Source organism: Geotrypetes seraphini, chromosome 3, assembly GCF_902459505.1.
Source record: "Geotrypetes seraphini chromosome 3, aGeoSer1.1, whole genome shotgun sequence".
NCBI classification, from domain to species: Eukaryota; Metazoa; Chordata; class Amphibia; order Gymnophiona; family Dermophiidae; genus Geotrypetes; species Geotrypetes seraphini.
In genome coordinates, this window is record NC_047086.1 from 372,380,244 (window position 1) to 372,403,599 (window position 23,356).

The following is a 23,356-nucleotide window of genomic DNA, read 5'->3' on the forward strand; positions in this document are numbered from 1 at the left end:
CCCTTGCCAGTCAGATTTTCAGGATATCCACAATGAATATGCATCAACTTGATTTGCATACACTGCTTCCATTATATGCAGATTTCTTTCATGCACATTCATTGTGGATATCCTGAAAACCTGACTGGCAAGGGGGTACTCCAGGACCGAGTTGAGAAACACTGGACTAGATTAAATCTGTCTGCCAATACAAACACTACTAAAGAGAGGCTTGTGAGCATTTAGAATTCAGCACACTGCAAAACTGAGGGTCGTGAATATTTATCACAACAAATCCCATACCACCACAGGGTGAAAAGGGATTTGAATGATATTGGACACAAATCATCAAAATTTGGTAGAGAGTGGCAGGCTCACATTAGAAACAGACGATGGCAGTAAATGGAATTCACGCTGAAGAGAGGACAGATACCAGCATGATACAATAGGAATCAGCTGTACAGGCAGCAGCAACCAGAGAGTTAAAAAGTGCATGTTGGTGAACACCATTGTCTGCATACTGAAGTCAACTGAAACAGGTTTTTTGGTTAACTCATCTGAATTGTGTTAGTGTTATGGTTAATGTTTACAATGTAATGCTGTAAAGAGCTAATGTTATTGTTTCATTGTTATACAAATTATTTCTCAATTTATTTTTTTTTTAAAAAGAGAAATTAACTGAAGTTCCCTAAAAAACAAACAAACATACTAGCGGTAGAATAATTGCTGTATATACTCGAATATAAGTAGATCCGAGTATAAGACAAGGTACCCTTCACCCGCCCAAAATGAGGAAAAAAGGTTGACTTGAATATAAGATCAGGTAGGCGGGAGGGGGTTAATATTCATGTGCCCTGCCCCCCACCTCTCGCTCTCCACCCTGTCTCCCCTCCCTCCCTCCAGGCTCTGCATCCAGCTCTCCTCACTCCCTCCCTGCCAGGCTCTGCACCTAGTTTCCCTCCCTGTCCTGTACCCTGTCCCCCCCCCTTCTCTCTCTTCTGATGTCCAGCAGGCCTTCACCGGGCCTGCCATATGACCTGGTGGGCCGGAACAGGAGGGATCCTTCCCGACTCCTGTCCCAGCCGACTCTGTCAATTTTTTTTTACCTCCCTCCCACCTCCCCCCGCATACCTTTTTGAATCCCTATTGGGCATGAGTGAGAACTCGAGGTAGCCATTTAGTGAGCGGCTCAGCACCAGGCAGGAGCTGAGGAAAGCTCGCTCATGCCTGGTACACTGCTCAGCCACAAGAACTCGAGGAGGCCATTCAGAGAGGGGCTCAGTGTGGGGCAGGGGCGCAGAAATCTCACTCCTTCCTGGTACACCACTGGGGGGGGGGGGAGGCAGGAAGGAAGGAAGTAAAAAAAAATTGGCAGAGTTGGGTGAACAGGAGGGATCCCTCCTGTCTCAGCCCACCCCACCAGGCCATAAGGCAGGCCCGGCGGAGGCCTGCAACATGTCTGGGAAAGGGGGGGTGCGATGACCTGAATATAAACCGAGACCCCCATTTTTGGGTCATTTTTTTGGCCCAAAAATCTCTGTTTATATTCGAGTATATATGGTACCCCATATGGCCCCTGTCCTTGCAAGATGTTCTACTAGTATGAGCTGTGCCTTCTCCCCAGATATATCTTACCAGGCGCCTATACTTGTTCACGCTCTGCTGAAGAATGAGTAGAATAAAGTTGAAGATCTTGTCCATATTTTGTGCCAGAGTTTGCTGGATGTCTCGCCTGCGCTGTGTGGGCAGTGTCTGGAAAGTGACCACATCTTCTGCCAGCCTCAGTAGAATGAACATCACAAGCTCTGTCTGTGTCTCCTGAGAACCCAAGGACAAACAGCAAACCTATAAGACATCATGCCCAACAATTCAAGCCCCTTTTCCGGCCATTTATTTATAGGACTCAACGTGTAAACCAAAAATATAAAATGGTAAATATGATGTACAGCCACAGAGCAAGTATGTTTTCCATTCCTTATTCAGGGACCAGAGTTTTGGTAAGCAAGAACACAAGGTATTTGGTGGGGGCCTAACATACTGCTCTATTACAGCAAGGAGCTTCTTAATTTTCCTATCTGGACAGTGCAAAGTCATGTGATAATTACAGCAGCCATATGGGGGGCAAGTTTTAATTAAACAAAATAAGTCACTTATGAAACTCAGCAGACCCCAATATGCCGACTCTGGTGCTGGAGGAATCTCATGATCTGAGGTTGCAGAACTCTTTACCCCTTGCTTGGAGAGGGTCTCCAGCTCTGTCATCATGTCAGGCCAATGTTGTGGCCATTCCCTCTTAATCATCTCCACAACAATGCGAGCAAGGACATCCTTGATGTGACTCTCCTCTTCTAAAATGGACTGGATTCCCTGAGAAAAGATAGAATTCTGTTTCATACTGATACATAGAAAATGTCTGCATGTTTTTACATACTTAAGATATATCAGTGCACACCACATGCATTTACAAAACAGAAGTGGTTAAGAAGTTAAGAATCTGAGGTTGTAAAGGGAGAAACAGAAGAGGGCAGTCCATGATGTAATAATCTAAATATCCAAGTGTATGAAAGGAAAAAGCCCATCCTCAGGTAAAAACAAGGCAGAAAAAGGACAGAACATAAAAATAAAATAATAAAAAAGTCCATGAAAAGGGTTATAAGCCTGGTAGCAAATTAAGACATTTATCATGGACAGATCGTAATCTAATAACATTTTCTATAAAAAAAAAAAGGACAGCCTAAAAAAGATGGGCCCAAGAAGAATTTAGAAGAAATTCAAGACATGAGAAATCTGATTGCCAAGAATATCCTGGAAGCCTTCTCCTATCCCCATAGGGGTGGCAAAAAACTATGGTATTTCTCTCAATGCACCAAACAAGTTGAAAATTCAACCAAGCAGGTTTTTAAAATGTTAAAGGGTCTAATGCAACCCCCTCAACAGAACCAGCCTGACCAGTCACAAATGACCTGCAGTGATTTTGCCATGCACAATCTAGGAGTCATTCAATCAGGTATCAGAGGATGTTCTCAAAAATCTTGAAAGGCCTCCCCCGACCCCTGTCAAGCACAGATAGTACAGCTAACAAGCAGAAGCCTCATGGTCATTGAAATTGTGTTAACTCCTCTCCTGGAGAAGGTCAGTAGCCAAAGACACTTAAAAGGGCAGCAATGTGACACCCTACTAAAAAAATACTCACGTGACCAGGAAAAGCTCAAAACCTACCAGCTACCACCTAACATCTCTTTCCTGGGAAAACGTATAGAAGAAATAATCTGCATTCAAACTCTACGGCCAGTTAAATGAAAAACTAGCTAGACCCATATCACTATGATATGGAATGGAGATCGTTCTTGTATCCCTGCTTTAGAATTTCTACAGAAACCATAGCAGGGGGATCTGTCTCATTTGTTTATTATGTCTCATAAGGATGGCCTGGAAAGCTTTGCTAACTTTGTGGAAGTGAAACACATCTGTAAGTGACCTACTTATACTGGGAAATTTGGATTTTCCAAACTAGAAAAACTTTCACAGAATATGCCATGAAAAAATGAGAAAAAACAGTGTGCAACACATTCCAAATTAAAACAAAGGAGGAAAAGCCTCAGGGCACAGCCCAGGACTCACTGTCCTCCAAGACAATCAGTGCTTCCTCATAGGCATTAAAAAAAAACCCTGCTATTATAATGTCTTCCTCACAAACTGTAATAGAAACTCATGTGCATTTGATTTCGACGGATCAGGTTGGCTTTATAAATGGTTGACACTTTAAACAATACTCGATTTTAGTCTGCAGATCCTCTGCTACCAAACTGATCTAGAAGGACATCAGGCTGCCCAGTGGTACAAATTGATTTCTGGATTTTTGAATAAGAAGCCAAAAAATAGTCTTAGAGACATCTGGAGCATCGAGATAAAACAGTATATTTCTGTGTCTCTTGGCCACGAATTTGGACTTGGAGATTGAAATGCACAGTGTCAGCATCTTTGAGACAAACATGGTTATTTTTGTTGCATAGGATTTTCTGGACCCCAGTTTGGTTAAATAAAATAGATAGTTCTAAGTCTAACAGATGCTGGCATTCTAATATTAATAAAAGGGACTTTGGATCATTTGTTATATTTTTGTCCTTTGATATTCATATTTTGGAAGTCAATCTGGGGACAAATAAATTTTTGTTCTTGAATCAAATGTTCCACTTACATATGAAGCTATAATATGTGGAACAATACTACATGTTAAACCCACTTTAGATAAATATAAGAGCCGTCTTTTTATGATTATGACAGGCATAGCTATTCAATTGATCACGAGTAACTGGAAAAACCATGACAGAATAAGTTACACTTTTTTGGTGGGTGAATGTGTGTTCTAAATGCTATTGTCAGATTGGTCCTCTTTGATTTGTAAAAAACAAAATAAAAGTTTGACAAGTTAAGAAGAAGTAAACTTAATAAGTAAGGCAATGGACTGAGTATTTATATTTTATATTTACATTAGAGGCTCTGGTAGAAACCCGTTTACAAAGTATGCATTCTTCCCAATTAATATTTCCAAATTAATAGTCTCTTTGCTTATTTGTAAATGGGTTTCTACCAGAGCCTTTAATTCAGTAGCATAATTAAATGAAATAACTATTTCTGAAGTTTATAGGGACGGGTGGGGACGGAGGGGATTCCTCACGGGGACAGGTGGGATTTCTGTCCCTGTGCAACTCTCTAATCTGCATATAGTACACACATTCACTAAAGAGGACCAATCTGGCAATAGCATGTCTTTATATTCATTTCTTGAATAAAGAGACTTAGAATTCCTGCTTACTATTTCCCTAATTAGGGCAGGAAAGAGGAAAGCTTGTATTGGGATTTTATTTATATTTATGTATTGTGTTGTACTGTTAAAAACAAAATATAAAATGTAAATTGCTTTGAGTCCCTTATTAGAGGGAAATGGTGATTCAAAAAAGAAAATGAAATTATGCAGTCCAGTATGTCCAGTGAGAACCCAAATGATGGGTGGATGGATCTTTTCAGATATTTTAAAAATGTTTATCTCGCACTATCCAACCATTCTAGGTGGGTTACAGTTTGAACATACATAAACTCATTTAAATAAAAACACATTCCATATAAACATGATAACCCTTGAATTTTTCCTACCTGCCCTGCCGCAGTACACAGCCGACCGGAAGTCTTCCTGATGTCAGCTTAAGATCACTTGGTGGGGCCGTTTGGCCACCATTAAAATGATGCCCCAACCAAAGATAAATTACATATTAAGCATGATCCTTTTCTTCTTCACAAAAAAACATATCATACTATAGAACAGGCTCTGAATAAATTTCTCTGGAATAATTGTCAACCCCGCATTGCTCTGCATAAGCTGAAAAATGACAAATCACTGGGGGGGGGGAGGGGGGGTGAATTTTCCAGACTTCTTTAACTACCATCAAGCCTTTTTAATGCGACAAGGATCACTATGGCTTCTAAATCAACAATCAGACCCTCCACTGTGGATAAATCTAGAAAGTAGTAAGTTTAGCTCTACCAACCTATCAATCTCCACCCACATGAACAAACCTACCAACTCTATACAAGATGCTACCCTAGATTGAACAGAATGGCAAAACTATGGAATATGGGCGTTGAAAGATTTGATTATGCACCAAAAATGGATTACTTTTGAGGAACTGCAAAAATCGTATGGCCTTCCGGTCAACCAATACTTCCGATGGCTACAATTACGACACAGCTTAAATGTGCATTATCCAGATCCAACCATACTGAAGCCAACCCCTGATCTTCTCTCCCAATCCAAACAACTAAACTTTCAAAAAGGCGCAGCCCCTAAATAGTACGCAATTCTGAAACAAACTTCTTCTACTTCCATATCACAACTTATGTGCGCTTGGCATTCTGAATTAGAAATGCAGGTGGATGACAATACTTGGAAAGATGTTTGGACCAGGATGTTTAAATCCATACGATCAGCAGCTATTTCACAGTTGAGTTATTTTCTCCTACATAGAACCCATTGGACCCCACAGAAACTTGCTAAACTCTAGAAGGATTCATCTAACATATGCTGGTCTTGCGGTAACGCTGAAGGCTCGCTATTAGAGAATGACACAGTGGTTGTTCTAGCTACGGGTAACCCGCCAAAACGGTGACCAAAAAAAGGTCACCGCGAGATCGGGGACAAGGCCATTCACAGCCCTGTGAAGCAGTGAAAGGTTAGCATGCGCGGTGAATGAGCGTTCGATCCGGCAGCCCCCTCTCTCCCGCCGGCTGTGCATCTCCCTCCCTCTTTTTCCCTTACCTTTTCTCGTTGAAACTGGCAATTTGTATAAGGCTATGCGCTGTATTACAGCCGGAGCCTTGAAGTTGCGTCGCATTGCCTGCTGGAAAAGTCTCCTCCGACGCAACTTCCTGTTTCCGGTTGCATCGGAGGAGACTTTTCTAGCAGGCAACCCGATGCAACTTCAAGGCTCCGGCTGTAATACAGCGCATAGCCTTATACAAATTGCCAGTTTCGCCACAAGAGAAGGTAAGGGAGAGGGAGGGAGGGAAATGCACAGCTGGCTGGCGGGAGGGAGCTGCTGGACCGCGTGAAGGGTGCTGGGGGTGGAGGGATGGAGAGGAGAAGACGCTGAAGATGGTGACGGGGCGGTGAAGGGGACGGCAGAGACGGGGACGGGGCAGTGAAAGGGACAGCGGGGATGGGGTGGTGAAGAGGATGGTGGTCCGGGGACGGGGCAGTGACGGGGACAGAATTTTTCCCCATGTCATTCTCTACTCGCTATCTCATATGATATATTATTGTTCTCATCTAGCCATATATTAGGACAAGGTCTGGAACACTATCTCCTCCATCTTGAATATTCATGACACCTTACATCTTAAGATTATTATACTGGGTCACCACGGTCTTTCACACACCCTGTCAGAACACAATGCTCGTCTGCTTAATATCTTAATATATCTGGCTATTTAAGAACATTTCACACTGCTGGAAAGACTTATCAAAAGTGGAATACAGTCTGTATCACCACCAAATTTAAAAGTGTCATAGCTGAGAAACACAATTCTACCAGTACATCCTCAAGGTGTGGGGACCTATACAGTCCTACTGAAACATAGACTAGAGAATGACATGGTGGCTGTTACCCGCAGGTAACCTGCCAAAACGGTGAGGGGGGGGGAAGTGCTCACTGTGGGTACGGGGACAAGGCCATTCACCGTCACGTCCTCGCAGTTAAGGGAGGGAACGCGCAGTCACCGATCGCATGTGGGCCCCCTCCCTCCTTTCTACCTACCAACTTGCATCAGAGGAGAAGCCTCCGCCTACAGATGCACGCGACTGCAGGCAGACTCTGGCAGCTTGTGCAAGTTGCTCTCTAAACTTAAAAACGCGCGGCGAAGGTAAGGGGAAGAGATGGAGATGCTCGGACCACGCGAGAGGTGCTGAAGGGCAGTGAGGTGGCGAGAGGGAAGGGTGGTGGTGGAAAGGAAAGGAACAGAAGCTGAAGAGGGGTGGAGAGGAACAGAGAGTGGGGAAAAGATGCTCAAGGGAAATGGGGAACAGAGTGGGGAGAAGACGCTGGGAAGGGAGAAGACAGAGATGCCAGACTATGGGAGGAGAGGAGGGAAGACGATGGGTGCAAGACCAATTTGGGAGGGGGGGGTGTGAAAGGAGAGACTTAGTAACAGAGCAAATGGAAGATGCAGAGAGAAGACAGACAGTGGATGGAAGGAATTGAATGAGAAGATGAGGAAAGCAGAAACCAGACAACAAAGGTAGGAAAAAATTTTCTATTTATTTTCTTTTTTGCTTTAGGATAAAGTAGTATATTAGTTGTGTTGATAAAATTTTATAAACAAAGCCCTGCCAGCTGAACATCTCTTTCCTCTAGTTCAGCAGCTAGAACTTTGATTTATAAGGAAGGAATAAGCTAAATTTATTTTTTGTAATTCTTTATTAATTTTCCAAACTTTAGCAGTGCATTACAAATAATATGACAATAAAAGATTACATAAAACGCACCATAAAACACAGATAGAAAAGAAAACAACCATTTCCCCCATGGTTTCCTAGCATGGTTTCCTAGCAGAGAAGCAAGTTCTCAGATCAAACATGGCTTCCTTGCAAAGGGTGATGCCGGAAAACAGGAAGAGAACCTGTGCACTTAATGGCAACATAACAATGCCACCTGGGTGGTCTGCCAGATGGTCAGATTAGCAAAGATCAGATAATCAAAACTGTACTGTATTTCTTCTGAAAGAGAAATGGATTTCCCCCTACAGAATAGGTTTAAATCAATAAGGACTTGTCTTTCCTAAATAACCACATTGCTGTGGATCTAACTAAATTAAAATTAAATTGACCAGAAGCCTGACGAGCTAGAGACTTACGTTGGAGATCAGCCAGATGACGACATTCTTCAAGTATACCTTCTCCATGCGAGGCATGCTATTCCAACGATATCTGCCAAGAGAAAAGCAAAGTGTATTAGCAACTGTTGCACTTCTCGTACAATGCATTCCCAATCCTGTGGAAATAAAAGAACAAGGAAGAAATTTTTCAGACCTCGTGCTACTCGACTGTGCCTTGAAATTAGCAAAGCAATTTTAGACCTAGTTCTTAGTGGAGCACATGGATTGGTGCAGGAGGTAATGATGCTGGGGCAGCTTGATAACAGTAATCACAACATGATCAGATTTGATATAATCCCTGGAATAAGTACATACAGGAAATACAATAGCATTTAACTTTGAAAAAAAGGAGACCATGATAACATGAGGAGAACAGTAAAAAAAGAAACTTAAGAGAACAGCAGCAAAGGTCAAAAAATTTACATCAAGCGTGGACGTTATTCAAAAATACCATCCTGGAAGCCCAGACTAGATATATTCCATATATTTAAAAAGGAGGAAGGAAGGAAGACCAAATGGCAGCCGACATGGTTAACGAGCGAGGTGAAGGAAGCTATTAGAGCTAAGATAGAATTCTTCAGAAAGTGGAAGAAATATCAGACTGAAAATAATGGTAAACAGCACAAGGAATGGCAAGTCAAATGCAAGATGCTAATAAGGAAGGAAAATAGTCCTTGAAAAGCAGATTGCACTGGAAACAAACACAGTAAAAACTTTTTTAGTATTAAAAGCAAGAAGCGAGAAAAAGAATCAGTTTGACCTCTCTCGGGAGCGCACTGCAGGCATCCACCACCCTCTCCGTAAAGAAAAATTTCCTTACATTGCTCTCGAGTCTCCCACCCCTCAATCTCGAATTATGTTGAAATTGAGAGGTAGGAAACTCAAGAGCAATGTAAGAGCAACCAGAGCTTACCCTCACAGAGGAGATCTCTAGTGCATCAAAATCAGCAAAGAACACAGAAAAATAAATTTACAGAACAGATCAGAAAGACACCTTCTGGTTCACATGCAAAAGAAAAAAAACTAAAGGGAGCAGCAGAGCTCTCTGGAGGAGTTGAAAACCTGGAATGGATTCCTTCTGCATGGCTTGCGAGCATGGGGAGAATACCCTACTATCCAGAATCATCTACCTATTACACTAGAAATAGACAGTTGAAAACAGAGTTGATGTCACATTTTAGGATAAAAACTAAGTTAGATTGTAAGTTCTTCCAAGCAGGGACAATCTATTTAATGTACAGTGCTGTGTATGCCCTTCAGCAGCTCATCTGGCCAGGTTCAAGGTCTTGGAAAATTTCACAGCATGCAACAAACAATACCACATCAGCAAACAGACTCAGGGATTCGCCTACCAAAGCTTTATGATGAATATGAAAAGCTAAAAAAGAACTGGCAAAGGTGAATCTAGAAGTCTTCAGAGAACATCTCATCCATCTTTTTGATGTTGCTAATCATTCACAATGAAAAATCGAAGACAAGACAATTTCTAATCATGCAGAGATAAGATGTTTCCTCGTGGAGCATGGCCAGCATTGACATTATACTTTCAAAGGAGGAGGACAGAGTGTGAGCAGAAAGATTTAGTAAGTTTGCAGCCAAGGTAGAGGCAGAAAATGTCATTGTCGGTAGTTCTACACAGCCAACTGCTACTTTTCTCCCTCTGACTAGTGGATTATTCGAATCCAAGAACATTGCTGAAGTGAGGTTGACAGTCGTTCAAATTCAGATGCCGATTTTGAAATCATCCAAACTAGAGAATGACACGGTGACAGAATTCATCACCGTCCCCGTCCCCGCAGATAACCGCGGTAAACAATCTTCATGTCATTCTGTAAGGAGAGAGGGAAGAATCAGAGTATGAATGGCCGCAACCACTGACCCACAAGCTTTGCTTTGAAGAATGCTGGTGTAGAAGGACTGAGGTTGAAACAGACACTACAGAATGACAGTCTCTGGTATCCAGAGCAGATATTGTGGTGTCATAATGCCTCATTCCACCAGTGCCTAAGAGCCAATCACATCAGTGATGTCACAATGGCTTCATTATCCTTGGCTCCCATAAGAATCAGAGTATGAATGGCCACAACCACTGACCCACAAGCTTTGCTTTGAAGAATGCTGGTGTAGAAGGACCGAGGTTGAAATAGACACTAGAAAATGACATGGGATTATTTCCCGCGGTTATCCGTGGGGACGGGGACGGTGATGAATTTTGTCACCGTGTCATTCTCTAATCCAAACCCCTTGTTCCAGTTCTCGGTCAACATAGCCGAAAGGTGAATATCCTTGCACATCCTGAAGTTGTCACAGTGTTGGATTATGTTAATTTGCCAGACAGGGGTACCACGGCGCTTAGCCACGAAGTAAATGAAATAGCATCGTCAAGAAGCTCAATCAGACGTTCACGGTGCAAGAACTGTAAGGAGGCAACCGCTATGAAGGATAAATTCCTTGACAAAACAAACTCCATTACTGCTGCATTAGGATGGAAAATAGAGTGACAAGGGGACAGATTTTTCCCCCGTTCCCTGCAGGAACTCAATTTCCTCGTCTCATCCCCGCGCGTTTTGTTGCTGTCCCTAGCCATATCCCATTCTTGTAAGCTCTGCCTTAACCACAGAAGCCTCGGACACTTATGATTTTAAGTGTTTGAGGCTTGTGTAGATGAGGACAGAGCAGAGACAGGTAGAGAACTTGCCGGGATGGGACGAGAAAATTAGTTCCCGCAGAGAAGTAAAGAAATGGTCAACAAAATTTGATCTCTGTTGGCCGATTCTCCGGCTGATTCTCCCAAGCAGTGATCAATGCGCTATCAAGTCTGCATGCAAATAATTTGCACAGAGGTGCAAATCATTTGTATGCAAACATGAGTGATTGACACATGCGCAGAGACCTAACAGCAATGACAGGGAAAGCAACCTCCTGTCACTGCTGTTGGGGCTTTTTTTTTTTTTTTTTTTCAATGGCACAGATATGTGTTGAGGGGCTAAGCAAGAAGCTCCCACCCCTCCATCATGTGCCATGCAATGCAAGGGCGCTATTCCACGGCACATTCAGCACATATAAGGCATGAGACAGGGGTTTTAGGGTTCAAGGACTCCATCCCCGTCACTTTTGAAAAAAATGAAGAATTTAGGATTTCAGGGGTGGAAGACCAAGACTCTAACAAAAGAAACCACTAAAACCAGGGATTTCAAACCCCTCCACCAATTTCCCCATAGACGGCGACAGCCTGTACTCAGACCATGTGCTCAGTAAAGGTGCTGCTGAGATTACACAGGATCACTGCCTCAACTTGCTGGTCAGCTTTCTGCACTGAAATCTTTGGGCTGCCAGTCGGACCACTCCTCAACCCCCATGGACCATGCTGGATGAAAGAGAAAGGGAGGAGGCAAAAGAAAAAAAAAAAAAAAAAAAAGAAATCGCAGCCGGCACTGTGAGCACCCTGAAGGAAGACTATTGGTACCTAAAAACCTGCACTCAAGCTCCTGACCAAGTCAACGAAGGGAGCAAATGCTGAGGGCATAGAACCCTGAGCTCCACAAATCTTGAGCAGGCCGGCTGAACAGGTCCCTGAAGGATACACCTGCCAGCTGCAGACAAAGCTTGCTCCTCTCCAAGCAAGCAGAGAAAACCCTTCTCAGAGGAACTCTAACACTGCTAAAAATCCACAAAATCACTGAAAAATAAAATGAAGTAAACCAAGCAATTCAGAAAGACACCTTCATGCTCGCTTGCAAAAGGAAGAACTGAGGGGTGGGGGAGCACAGCCCAGGCTGGAGGAAGAGTGAAAAGCTGCGATTGACATCTTCTGCACAGTGCTCATGAGCACACACAGGATAACCCTATGGTTCAGCATACTATCCGTATTGCACTGGGAATCTACCAGAGACTAGGGCCCCACCTTAGGGGTCAACACCCAGGAAAAAAGATCTAGGTATCATTGTAAATACTATGCTGAAATATTCTGCCCAATGTGAAGCAGTGGAGGAAACAGGATGCTTGGAATATTATGAAAGTGATAGTAAATAAGACCATGAATATTATAATGCCTCTTATCACTCCATCCAACACACGTAATAGTAGGAGAATCTTATATGAGTTTATCTTAGTGTTTTATAACTCACAGACCTCAGTGATACCATCTGCATGCCAATAAACTTTATAGATCATACAGAATGTTGGTACCCCTAATCGTCATTGGTCTCAATCATTTTGTTATATTTTTAAATATTTTTCAATAAATATATTAGAATGATATACTCATCTTATACTACGCGGGTGGGGGTAAGCACTCCGACGTAGTCCTACGTTTCGCCCCTAAGGGGCGAATCAAATTTATAGCGTGGGGAGCATGAGCGGTTTGAACTAAGGGGGATTTCCTTGATACAGCCCTTAGGGGCGAAAAGTAGGACTACGTCGGAGTGCTTACCCCCACCCGCGTAGTATAAGATGAGTATATCACTCTAATATATTTATTGAAAAATATTTAAAAATATATCAAAATGATTATGAGACCAATGACGATTAGGGGTACCAACATTCTGTATGATCTATAAAGTTTATTGGCATGCAGATGGTATCACTGAGGTCTGTGAGTTATAAAACACTAAGATAAACTCATATAAGATTCTCCTACTATTACGTGTGTTGGCTGGCCTTAGTGGAGATCTAAAAAACTAATAGAGTCAGTGGTTAGATTGTCTTATCACTCCATGGCATGACCTCACCTTAAGTACTGTGTTCAATTCTAGTTGCTGGATCCCAAAAAGGTTATAGTGGAATTAGAAAAGGTTCACAGAAGAACGACAAAAATGTTAAAGGGGACAGAAAGCCGCTCATATGAGGAAAGGATAAAGAGGTTAGGGCTCTTCAGCTAGGAAAGACGACTAAGGAAAGATAGGATTGAGGTATACAAAATCCTGAGTGGTGTAGAATGGGTAAAAAGTGAATTGATTTTTTACTCTTTAATTAAGAGGACTAGGGAGATGCTCAATGAAGTTACATGGAATTACCTTTAACAAAAGATAGGAGGAAATATTTTTTTTTTTCACTCAAATAGTTAAACTCTGGAACTCGTTGCCAGTCTATGCTTGCAGAATCAACTTGCTGCCTATGGCTGAAAATGGGCTCTTGCATCCATCAAATCAAACAGAGAAGGTCCTCACCCCTCTGCCAGAAGGCTGAAGGACAACTCCCATTTCATTTTTGAGATGTGTCAGGGTAGAAGATAATGCCTGGGAAGCCTCAGGGATCAGCCCTTTTGCCAGTACTTTTTAAATATCTATATCCCACCACTGTGTAGGCTTTTGAAAGGCTTAGGGATTTCGTATCACCTATATGCTGCTGATATACAATTTTTTTTCCAAATGAGACCATAAATACAACATTGGAGTTTTTGAAAAATATGCTTACCTATAAATAGTTGGACGGCTACAAATAGGCTTATATATAACAATTTTTATTGAAAGAATCAAATAATCAGTACAATAGAATAATACAAAAATACATTCAATCCAATAAGAATTACAATAATATTTCATACAAATTTAAATAATTTTTCAAATTTAATTTCCATATGAATTAATTCAATCTTATCTACACCCCTCTTAATTCCATCCCCTACCCACTATCTTCCCCTAAATGAAATCCCTCACCCTGGATGAAAGTTGACAAAAATAAAAAAAAAATAACTGGAATGTAATTAGTAAACCTAATTTTCATAATAAATCATTGATAACCAAACTTCGAATTTTTGGTGAAAGATTCTGAATATAAGGATCCCAAACCTCCATAAAAAGACACGTTTTTTTAAGGCGAACCTCGAACCTTCCAACTCTCAACTAAAAATAAGCGATGCAATCGATTCCTCCAATGCCAAAAACTTGGGCGATTCTTTCTGCAACCAAAATTGCATAATACATTTGTGCCCAAATAGGCTTAAAGTTGAACATGACTCAGGTTATGATCTTGTCAGGTCAGACTGAGAATACAAATTCCATGGAGTGACCAATGGGAGATATCAGGATATCTGTCATGCAGGAACTTTAAGTATTCTAGGGGGTCTTTTACTAAGGCATGCTAAATGGAACGCACCTATTATATTCTATGGACAAGTTAGCATTTAGCACATGCTAAAATCGGCTAGCGCACCTTAGTAAAACACCCCATTATTTAATTTCTTCTCTACCCAGTTTTTCCCCAAAGAGCTCAGAAAGGGTTATAAACACACATAATATACAGTTAACAGATTACAATTGGTTACTGTATAAGTTTTTTCGATACAAGTTTTTATCCCAACTTGACACATACTAGGAATATACAGTACCAATCCGCTATATATAATATACAGTTTACAAGTACAATTTGCTACTGTTACAATACAAGGTTTTTCAATGCAATTTTTTATCCTAACTTAGTACATACATCTAATATCAATAAACTCATTATGCAGTTTTCATTTGGGGGTTATAATCGACCCATCCTTTATCTTTTAAAGCCCATGTATTGATAAGAATTAAAAAAAAAAAAAAAAAAAATCGAGGATGTTAAAGTGGTTAAAGAAACTTCTTTCAGAGAAGTATTTTATACAATAATTTTTGCTTTGGTTTCACCTTTTTGATTTCTGCAATTTGTTGTTGGGTTTACCAAATTACGTGTTACAACCCTTACAGATAGTAATCATTCTATCCTTTGCATTTTGTGCCAATGCAAAAAGGTTTGACCATATTTCCCCGAGCCTGATGAGACTATACTGATTGCCTGTCAAACAGAGGATCCATTTTAAGATTTTGATCCTTATTTATAAGACATATAAACAATGAAGCCTCAGAAGCACTGTCCTCTATTTTCAGAATTTATTGTCCTCAGTGCCTCAAGATATGAGGAGTGGTTTTTGCTGGATGTTCCCTCTTAAGCATATTTGATCGGAAAACAAACAGGTCTAGGATGTTTTTATCTGGAGGAAGCTCTTTTATGGAATAGATTTCCTCAAAAGTTATGATTCGCTGAAAGTTACCTTCATTTTCAATATTGAAAACTTTGAAAGGCCTTGGAGAAATAATTGCAATATAACTATTGCAGGATTAATATACTGGGTAAGGATGAAGTCAGAGATGTACCAATGATATGAGTTGTATTGTGATTTATATTTGAGTCAGCACTTGGTACCGAGTCAACCTGGTCCTCTTGGCTCCTCAAACTATGCTGCAAGGGCCACAGAGCTTCAAGCTCTATGGTGCCTCTGCAACCCCCAAAAGATTTAGAAACAACCAGTAAGGGCCAGTGCTGCCTGGTTCAGGGAAACATTTTTTTATTCAATTTAACCTATTGAAATCGATTTTTCAATTTGATTTTCTTGCCCAATTGGGTGGGATTTTTTCAGACGTCTTGGTAGGTTTATCTTGTAGCCTCTTCACCCAACTAATCCCCTTTGCCCTTTCCTATCCAAGCTGGCACTGTGGTATAACCCAATAAACAAACAAAAAAAAACCCAACTTTTCCTCTTTCTGTTATGTCCTAGCTCATGCTCACTGTCTAACAGCAGCTCTGGCAGGATATACATTTCAAATTTGACATATTGTAATCACAAAACAGAAAATACAATTATTTTTTTCTACTTTTTGTTGTCTGATCATTATTCAAATCAAGTTGATACCAGGCTCTGGTTTCTGGTTGTCTTCTGTTAACTTGCTTGCCAGGGTCTCCTGCCCATTTGACGTTTTCTTCTTTCTCCATGCTCACCATCCAGCTCTGCCCTCCCCTTCCGTTTCCCTTCCCTGGAGGTCTGGCATCTTTCCTTTTTTTTTTCTCCATCCCCACAGTCCAGCATTTCTCTAATGGCCACTTCCCCCCCCCCCCGCAATCCTCCATTGACCCCCCCCCCCCCGATCCTCTCCTCCGTGAGATCCGATAAGGCAGTAAACTTGCACTCTTTGAGCCTCCAGCAGCATGAGTAAAGCTTTCCCTCAGCTACTGATTCACGCCTAAGCAGGACCAGGAAGCAGTAGCAGAGGGAAAGCTTCCAGCCGCGGAAGGCAATGTGTTTACTTCACTCACGCTGCCGGCGGCCAAAAGAATAAAAGAGCAGCTGCAGCGAACAATCCCACCATACCCAGATCCACCATCTCTCCTTTTCTCAGCTACCCTTTCTCTCTCTCCTTCCTGATCACCCCAGGGTCCACCATCTCTCCCTTTCTTTTCCCAACTACCCTCCTATCCAGTATTTCTATCCCCCCTCCCTCCACACCACTCCTTGGGTCCAACTTATCTCCCTTTCTTTTTCCCCCTCCATCTCACTGGCCGCTCTCTCCCTTTCCTGTGTTTTCAGACCCATTATTTCTTCCCCTCCACCCCACCCACCCTCAGTCCAGCATATGCCACTCTCTTTGAATCCCCTTCCTAGCTACACCATTCCCCCCCCAAAGACTGACATATTTCTCTCCACCATCATCCAGCTTCCTCCTGGCCTCCAAATCTCACTTTAAAAATGAATTATGGTCTGCAGAGTATCGCCAGTACAGCAGTGATTCTAGAAGGCTGCCGTCGGCCTCCCCCACATGTTCCCTCTGCTGCGGTCCCACCCCTCCTCTGATGTGATGTCCAATTTTGGTCTGGGATGGACTGCGGCAGAGGGAACATGTGGCAGAAAAAGGAAGCGACATTCTTAAGGTCACACAGAGCAGCAGAGGAATATCCCAAACTCATATCTTAAGTCTCCTTAAAAATACCAATCTAATGCTGTAACTACTAATCTAAATGTCCTGTCAAAAGAAAATGGTAGGAGGTAGAAGGACCACCCTTGTTGTAAAACTGCAAGCATAATCAAGCTATCACAGCAAACAGATTTACTCACTTGACAACATGTTCCAGGATCTGGAGTCCAAAGTGTCTGACAATAGCAGTTTGTGTTTTCTCTACCAATTTCAGCCCACAAGGGACACAAATTGGGCACTTCTCCTTAAACTCTTCACAAAACTGAAAATATAAAACATTACAGAAAACAATTCAGGACTGCTGCAGCCTTACTTCCCTCTTCACCCACAGAGTTCAGACAGCACATCTCCCCTCAATAAACTTAACATCGCTGAGTCTTCCCTTCCCCCCAATAGGGAAGGTCCCTCCTCTACCTTTTAAGCCAGGGGTCTCAAAGTCCCTCCTCGAGGGCCGCAATCCAGTCGGGTTTTCAGGATTTCCTCCATGAATATGCATGAGATCTATGTGCATGCACTGCTTTCAATGCCTATTCATGGGGGAAATCCTGAAAACCCGACTGGGTTGCGGCCCTCAAGGAGGGACTTTGAGATCCCTGTTTTAAGCACTGCAGGGACCCCGACCTACGTCCTCACACATACTGTCTTCCAACTCAGCAATGCACTGACCCTATGTGCTGTCATCCCAGGGCAAAAGCACTTCCTCACACATACTGCTTTCCAATTCAGCACTGCACTGCTCTGCACTGCACTGCACGGACCCCCCACCCCCACCCCCCCGGGACCCCCCTCCCAACTCTATTAGGATATTTTCCTCATCACAGGATACAAAGGCTCTGGAAAATCACCACTACTGAGTGTTTCTCTCGAGTCATTCCGCACGTTCATGTTTTGCAAATAGCACGACCTAAAAGTCCCAGCCCACTCTCAGTACCCCGAAGCCACATGCTAGCTCTCTCTATCTCGGCCACGTTCTTACCTTGAGAGCCTCCAAACGGTAGCGCTGAGAAGAGCTGGGGTCCATCATTACAGTCACCGCCTTCACCAGCTGCTCGCACAAAGAGCTCACCTGCTCCTCCGACATCCCGCGTGGCCCTCGGGGGTAGCGCTCACCCGAAATACAAACCAAGAACAAGGGACCTAAAAGCGGCAGCGACTCCACACATTAGTCGCTCCAGCGTAAAAAAAAAAAAAAAAAAAATTTTGACTGCGCCTGTGCACGAGTCTAAGGCTCCACTTCGACCCGTCTCTGCGCCTGCGTACCCCGCTTCAGAAAGGCCAGGCTTCATTTATTTATTTATTTTTCCCCTAATGCCTGCGTGCCCTGCTCGGCGTGGCGGGGGCTCTCCTTACGGCGCCTGCGCGGAACCCGGAGTCGACGCCGCGTTCTCTCCGTGCGCTTGCGCTGTCGAGTGACCGCGCGTTTTATCTTTTTTTTTTTATTATTATTATTTCTGCTGGCGGTGGTGGCCTTGGGAAAGGGTTTTTATTTTTTTGCGCTAGGTACACGGTGCAAATACTAGAAACCTCACAGGACCCAAGTATTCTCCTCGGCAGATGACTGTTCGGAAGGTATTTGGGGGTCAGTTACCTGGGATAGGCGGTGTAATGTGTAGGAACCAACTTTTCAATATGATGGGAGGGGGGGGCGCGCGCTGAACCCATTGAAAATTTCTTCTCCCTGGACTAAGTCACAGAGTTTGTCAAATACACAGTTGGCTCCTGTGGTGTGCAGCATGTTAAAGTAGAAGGAGCTAATGTTGATTCTGGAGCAGGTGGAGTTGTTGACTAATCGCCTTGTTTTGGCAAAAATAACAGTATTCAAAGGCTTAGTGTAGCTGCCGCTACTGTTATTTCTATAGCGCTATCAGACGTACACAGCGCTGTACAGAGTCGAATATTCAAAGGATTAGTGTAGTTGCCGCTACTGTTATTTCTATAGCGCTATCAGACGTACACAGCGCTGTACAGAGTCGAATATTCAAAGGATTAGTGTAGCTGCCGCTACTATTATTTCTATAGCACTATCAGACGTACACAGCGCTGTACAGAGTCGAATATTCAAAGGATTAGTGTAGCTGCCGCTACTATTATTTCTATAGCGCTATCAGACGTACACAGCGCTGTACAGAGTCACATATTCAAAGGCTTAGTGTAGCTGCCGCTACTGTTATTTCTATAGCGCTATGAGACGTACACAGCGCTGTACAGAGTCACATATTCAAAGGCTTAGTGTAGCTGCCGCTACGATTATTTCTATAGCGCTATGAGACGTACACAGCGCTGTACAGAGTCGCATATTCAAAGGCTTAGTGTAGCTGCCGCTACTATTATTCCTATAGCGCTATCAGACGTACACAGCGCTGTACAGAGTCACATATTCAAAGGCTTAGTGTAGCTGCCGCTACTATTATTTCTATAGCACTATCAGACGTACACAGCGCTGTACAGAGTCACATATTCAAAGGCTTAGTGTAGCTGCTGCTGCTACTACTATTATTTTTATAGCACTACCAGACGTACGCAGCGCTGTACAGAGTCACAAAGAAGACAGTCTCTTGACTCGGTCTCAAGTGGGAAGGGGTAAAACGCGGACCTCGGGGATCTCAACCGCGCGTCCTTAAAAAAAAATCTTCATTTATTGACAGCTGAGGTTTAAGATTTCATGCCTGCAGGTCCGCGTTTTAGCCCCTCATTCCACCGCTGTCACTGCTGCCGTTTCTGACCCCCACAGATCTGTGCTGACACTCTTGTGAATAACAATTAATTTGAGGAAACACTTAAGCTAAGGGAGGTATGAGTTTTACCCCAGAGCTGTGGCAAGAAAGAGGGGGGGATATGATGAGACATTGAAATATATTGGTGTCATAATTGCACAAGAGTCACATTTTGATTTAAAGGAAACATAGTGAGACTAAAAGTGGCATGGACCTCACTGCGAAAGTTTTGCTACTTTTAGTCTCAGCATAGGGAGGGAGAAGTTTTAAGGTCTTCAGAACTAAAGTGTCATGGAGGTCTGTCGGAGCCATGACCTATGCTGAGACTAAAAGTGGCAAAACTTTATTATTTCACAAGCTAATAAGGTAGCCTCAGGTTTGGGCAACTGTCTTGGGCCCTGCTAATCTGGGTTCAAGACTGGGTTGAACCAAGCAAAAATACATTTTCTTCCAAAGAATACATATGGAGATCTTTTCTCATCTGTTCAGTGACCTTTTGTGACCATTTCTTTCCTAGACAGTCACCTTTTAGTAGCAGCTCTCTGAAACAGCTCCATCCTGTATTATCCAATTGTTAGTTGGCTTCTTCAATAGAGTCATGTCAGTCCAAAACAACAATCCCATCACCTATTTATCTCTTTTTATAACAATAGTCTTCTAATGATAATGATCTAATGTCTGTGCATATTTCAAATTGACTTTTTTACTCTTATGTTGTTGCTTTTCAAATAAAGCCAGGTCTTTAAACAACAAATGTTGAAAAACCTTTATGGTGGTATCAGGAAGACCCGAAGGAAGCCAAGTAGATCTTATACAGAAGTACCTCCTTTTCCTGCTGGTCATTCCTCTACTATACCCAAACATTCAACTGGCTTTTGCTGTTGCCTTTTCTTTTTTTTATTTTCATAATCTTTATTCATTTTTACAACTTACAACAAGTGTATCAATAAATTGACAATTGAAATGAAGTACATCACTTGAATTTCTTTCATATTTAACAGTAATACATAAGATTTAACCCCTTCCTTCCCACCCTTACCGTAACATATGTAATATTTTTTTTAAAAAACATATACAATAATTGAAATGCAGAGTAAATTAATCATTTTACAATATAGACATTACTTAAAATTCTCAAAAATTCATACTTATTAATACACTCCCCTCACCCACCAAAACTTTTCCAACCATTTTCCATTCTTATTTACCTACCATCCCTCCTCCCCCCCGGATGTGCATATTATCTTATGACAAACCATAACTTTTCTACCTGTTTGGGCATGACCATATCCTTGTCAGGAGTTTCTTGGGAACCAGAAAATGACAGATGGAAGGATTTTAATTGACTATAGTAATGTATGGTGACACCAGATAAGTGATCTGTTTGTGCATGGCGGCAGCTGCAGTTTTCATTTAAACACTATTAGTGACTTTCAGAATGGAGCTTTTTTGCCTATGATATTGAATAGGCAGTCTTGTTTCACTTATGGTAAAGTGCTGCCGATAGATGCATTTGAGGTGGTTTTTTTTTTCTCCACCTGTTATTCCTATAGGGGCTTATTCTATATAGGACGCTGGTCTCAGCGGCTGAGAATTGCACACCCGTGTCCTAAATAGAATCGTGTCTGTCTTAAAAAAATCAGACCCCCTTATCCCCTGATTCTCTAACTAGTGCAAGTTACAAATTGCGACTGCCTGATTGAGGTATCCCTTGCAATCAGCTGATCATGGCGAGGGATCCCTTGCAATCAGCTGATCATGGCAAGGGAATCCCCAATCAGCTGAGCTGGTAGGGGAGGTTTGCTAGCTCAGCTGATTGGGGATTCCCTTGCTGCGATCAGCTGAGCCGGCTACATTTACTTTTGAAATGTATGCCAGCATTTTGGGTCCTCGATCTTAAGAGCTGGTGCAGCAAGCCCACCTTAGCTTTTTGGGGACTGCTTTTGTACGCCTCATCTGTCTAGAACAGGGATCTCAAAGTCTCTCCTTGAGGGCCGCAATCCAGTCAGGCTTTCAGGATTTCCCCAATGAATATGCATTGAAAGCAGTGCATGCACATAGATCTCATGCATATTCATTGGGGAAATCCTGAAAACCCGACTGGATTGCGGCCCTCAAGGAGGGTCTTTGAGACCCCTGGTCTAGAATGTCTCATCTATTGCACTGGAAAAATAGATTATATACTTACCCTGGTAAGCTCTTTTCTAGTAGATAGGTGAGACATCCTAGACCCCCCCCCACCCAATCCTTACTGCGCCTGCCTACTGTTTCAGTCTATTTATGCTTCTCCAAGCTGATTCTTGGATACCTGTCAGCCCTTTTGGATGTAATACAAGTAACACTGCTTCCCCCTAATATATTCAGTCTGTTCATTCTCCAAGCAGGTGTGGTAAGCTGTCTTCCCTGGATTAGTATATGCCTGTTGGAAGTTGTTTAGTGGCCTTCTTGTCCCCATCTAGTGCCGGACTGAGCTTGGTGGGACCCTTTCGGGGGTCCGTCCAACCTCGGGGGAGTCCTTACCCCCCCCATTTTCTCCATCTCCTCAAAATTTTGTAGAAATGCCTCAGCTGTAAACCTTGCCACCAATACCAGCAAGGCATATAGCTTAGAGCAGTGTTCTTCAACCTTTTGATATCTATGGACCAGTGTAAATAAAATAATTATTTTGTGGACCGGCACCGGTCCACAGATCGGCAGTTGAAGAACACTGGGGTAAATTGTGGGCCAGATCCTGCCCATCTCCACCCCAGACCCCCACCCCCATAATAGTACTAATTGTAACACCATTTTTTCCATTCATTTTTCATATACACATACACACACAATATAATCGTATTAACAACACATAATGGTTAACCACAAAATTAAACTACACAAAGCACACTGTATGCTTCTCAATATTCATTCCTACCAGAACACAGATAACCCCATGCAAACTAAAAGTATTAATATATACAAATAAACCCTAAGGTGCAAGACTCTGCATGCAGTACAACCTCAGAGGAAAAGAAACAAATGCATTTCTTCCTAAACAGACAGCAGATGTAAATCAATCACTAAATTAAAAAATAAAATAATTCTCCCTACTGTTGTTGTCTCCCTCCCTCCATGCTGTGCCTTGCCTTCTGGCCTGCCCCCCTGTGTTATCTTTGTGCCGGCTTCCTCTTCCTCAGTGCTGTAGTACAGAAAACCGTGGGCAGCGGCTCCTGGCACGTCCCTCACCTCATCTGGAAGCCTTCCCTCTGATGTTGCGACGTCAGAGAGAAGGCTTCCGGTTAAGGCTTAGGACGCACATAGGAGCTTCTGCCCATGGCATTGTGCACTGCAGCACTGAGGAAGAGAATGCCGGCCCGAAGACAACGCCGCATCGATTGTACTGTGGACCAGCGGCTGAAGAGCACTGTCTGGGGCCTGATGCCTGTGCCGGCACTGCGGACCGGCACTGGTCAATGGACCGGTGGTTGAAGAGCCAGTGGAGAGTGTTCTGATAGAAAAAAAAAATCCTGAGGCAGTGCCGGTGTT

The 23,356-nt window shown here is 42.7% G+C and overlaps 2 protein-coding genes across 3 annotated transcripts in view; one reads left to right on the forward strand and one right to left on the reverse strand.

The window, feature by feature from the left end:
- The window catches only part of XPO5 (exportin 5), a 149,803-nt gene extending 131,493 nt beyond the window's left edge, over positions 1 to 18,310 (reverse strand). For both annotated transcript variants that reach the window (XM_033936609.1, XM_033936608.1), the window contains exons 1-5: positions 18,097 to 18,310; positions 17,261 to 17,382; positions 8,386 to 8,458; positions 2,209 to 2,346; positions 1,615 to 1,797 (exon numbers count right to left, since the gene is read on the reverse strand). In XM_033936609.1, coding sequence (XP_033792500.1) covers positions 1,615 to 1,797; positions 2,209 to 2,346; positions 8,386 to 8,458; positions 17,261 to 17,382; positions 18,097 to 18,201 — 621 coding nt within the window. In that variant the 5' untranslated portion in view covers positions 18,202 to 18,310. The remainder of the gene's footprint in view (positions 1 to 1,614; positions 1,798 to 2,208; positions 2,347 to 8,385; positions 8,459 to 17,260; positions 17,383 to 18,096) is intronic.
- Positions 18,311 to 18,489: 179 nt separating this feature from the next.
- POLH (DNA polymerase eta) overlaps positions 18,490 to 23,356 on the forward strand; it is a 71,966-nt gene continuing 67,099 nt past the window's right edge. Inside the window, exon 1 of the mRNA XM_033936611.1 lies at positions 18,490 to 18,689. Within this exon, the coding sequence (XP_033792502.1) occupies positions 18,675 to 18,689 (15 nt within the window). The 5' untranslated portion in view covers positions 18,490 to 18,674. The remainder of the gene's footprint in view (positions 18,690 to 23,356) is intronic.